The 2,186-nt window shown below is 39.2% G+C and overlaps 1 protein-coding gene across 1 annotated transcript; it reads left to right on the top strand.

The window, feature by feature from the left end:
- Positions 1 to 223: 223 nt before the first annotated feature.
- Positions 224 to 811, top strand: LOC139900769 (uncharacterized). The gene has a single exon (XM_071883523.1). It carries the CDS (start codon positions 224 to 226, stop codon positions 809 to 811), a length of 588 nt encoding a protein of 195 aa, XP_071739624.1.
- Positions 812 to 2,186: the final 1,375 nt, after the last annotated feature.

Raw genomic sequence — 2,186 nt, forward strand, 5'->3', positions numbered from 1 at the left:
ACTAGATGATTATAAGTTGCCTTACTTACTTGTTACTCTAGATTTACTCGTTTTCTTTTAGTTAAAAAGCTAACCCCATCATCCTCTCCAACTTCGAGGACGAAATTCCTAACCATTCACCGAGCTACTACGACCTCCTCCGAATGGAGAAAGTACACCAACTATTTGACAATATGCATACATATCTAAGGATGCTAACTCTGTATTTATTGTTTGAAGGACAATGTCTGGAAGACGAACCTACAGTCCTAAAGAACTCCAAGCACTTATCAATGAAGGTGTCTCCGCTGCATTGGCTAATATGCCTGGAGGCTCGAACACGAGACAAAACTGCACTTATAAGGAGTTTATGGCTTGTAAGCCACTACCATTCAAAGGCACTGAAGGACCAGTGGATCTAACCCATTGGATTGAGAAGATGGAGTCAGTGTTTAGTATTAGTAACTGTGCACAAGCTAACTGGGTAAAGTTTGCTACTTCCACACTGGAAGGTAAGGCCTTGACCTGGTGGAATTCTGTTGCTCGACCTATGGGCCTCGAGGCTGCTCATGCCATCCATTGGGAAGACATCAAAACCCGTATGACTGCTGAGTATTGTCCCGATAATGAAGTTAAGAAGATGGAGGCTGAGTTATGGGATCTAAAGGTTATTGGGACAGATCTTGCTACTTACACCAACCGGTATTTGGAATTGATTCTGCTGTGTCCGGGAATGGTCCCAACTGAAAGGAAGAAAATCGACCGTTATGTTAAGGGTCTCTCTGAAAACATTCAAGCTAGTGTTCATGCTTCTAAACCCCAAACTTTGTAAGAGACCATTAATATGGCAAATGATCTCATGGATAAAATTACTCAACGGACTGCAGCTGAGGTGAAGTCTGGGGATAATAAGAGGAAGTGGACTGGAAATTCTAACTCCCAGTCATCCAAAAAGCAGGAAGTTTCTGGAAAGGGGTATCAAGGAAAGGCTCCTTACTGTTCAAGGTGTGAGAGACACCATGAAGGAAGATGCACTGTGACTTGTGGAAAGTACAAGAAAATAGGGCACCTGACCAAGAACTGCTGGTCAAAGACTACTGGTACTGCAAATCTTCCTGCTACTAATGATGGTGCCGTGAAGACGTGTTATGAGTGCGGTCAAAAGGGGCATTTTAGAAATGAATGTCCAAACAAGAAAGGACCAGAGAAAGGAAGAGGAAGAGCCTTCAATATCAATGCTCACGAGGCTCGTGAGGACCCCGACTTGGTTACTGGTACGTTTCTTCTAAACAATCACATTGTTTCCGTACTGTTTGATTGTGGTGCCAATAGAAGTTTCGAATCCATAGAATCTAGTTGCATGCTTGATAAAACCCATGAACCTATAGACACTAAGTACTGTATTGAACTGGTGAAGGGTTATTCCGGAAAACTTATCTAGGGTAAAAACTAGATTTAATTTTCAAAAGATCAAATGTTTTCATAAAGATCCAATTTCCTTAATGGATCTAAATTTTTATAATCATGTGGGACTGTAAACCATATCGTTACTACCATTATTTATACCGCCGTATAGAAATCACTGATGTACAAAATGTGAAGAATAAAGAAGTGATTCTAGTATTTCAAGACGATATTGCTTGAGGACAAGCAACGCTCAAGTGTGGGAATATTTGATAATGCTAAAAACGAACATATATTTCATAGCATTATTCCTCAAGAAAGACAAGTTTTAGTTGCAATTGTTCTATTTACAAGTGATATTCGTTTAAATAATAAAAGGTGAAGACAAAAGACAGATTCGATGAATTGAAGACGCAAACGACCAAAAAGCTCAAAAGTACAAAAGACAATCAAAGAGGTTCCAATTATTGATAAGAAACGTCTCGAAATTACAAGAGTACAAGATTCAAAACGCAAAGTACAAGATATTAAATTGTACGCAAGGACGTTCAAAAATCCGGAACCGGGACATGAGTCAACTCTCAACGCTCGACGCAACGGACTAAAAATTACAAGTTAACTATGTATATAAATATAATATAATATATAATTAATTATATTAATTATATATATATTATATTTATAAATAAATCGTCGGCATGAAAGACTCCAAAAGGGACTGAGCTGTATTTTTAATCTCCGCGACTCGCGGAGTTTGAAGGCAAAATGTGCCGCGAGTCGCGGAGCCCCAAGTTTTGAAACTC

This window comes from Rutidosis leptorrhynchoides, chromosome 3 (assembly GCF_046630445.1).
Source record: "Rutidosis leptorrhynchoides isolate AG116_Rl617_1_P2 chromosome 3, CSIRO_AGI_Rlap_v1, whole genome shotgun sequence".
Taxonomy (NCBI): Eukaryota; Viridiplantae; Streptophyta; class Magnoliopsida; order Asterales; family Asteraceae; genus Rutidosis; species Rutidosis leptorrhynchoides.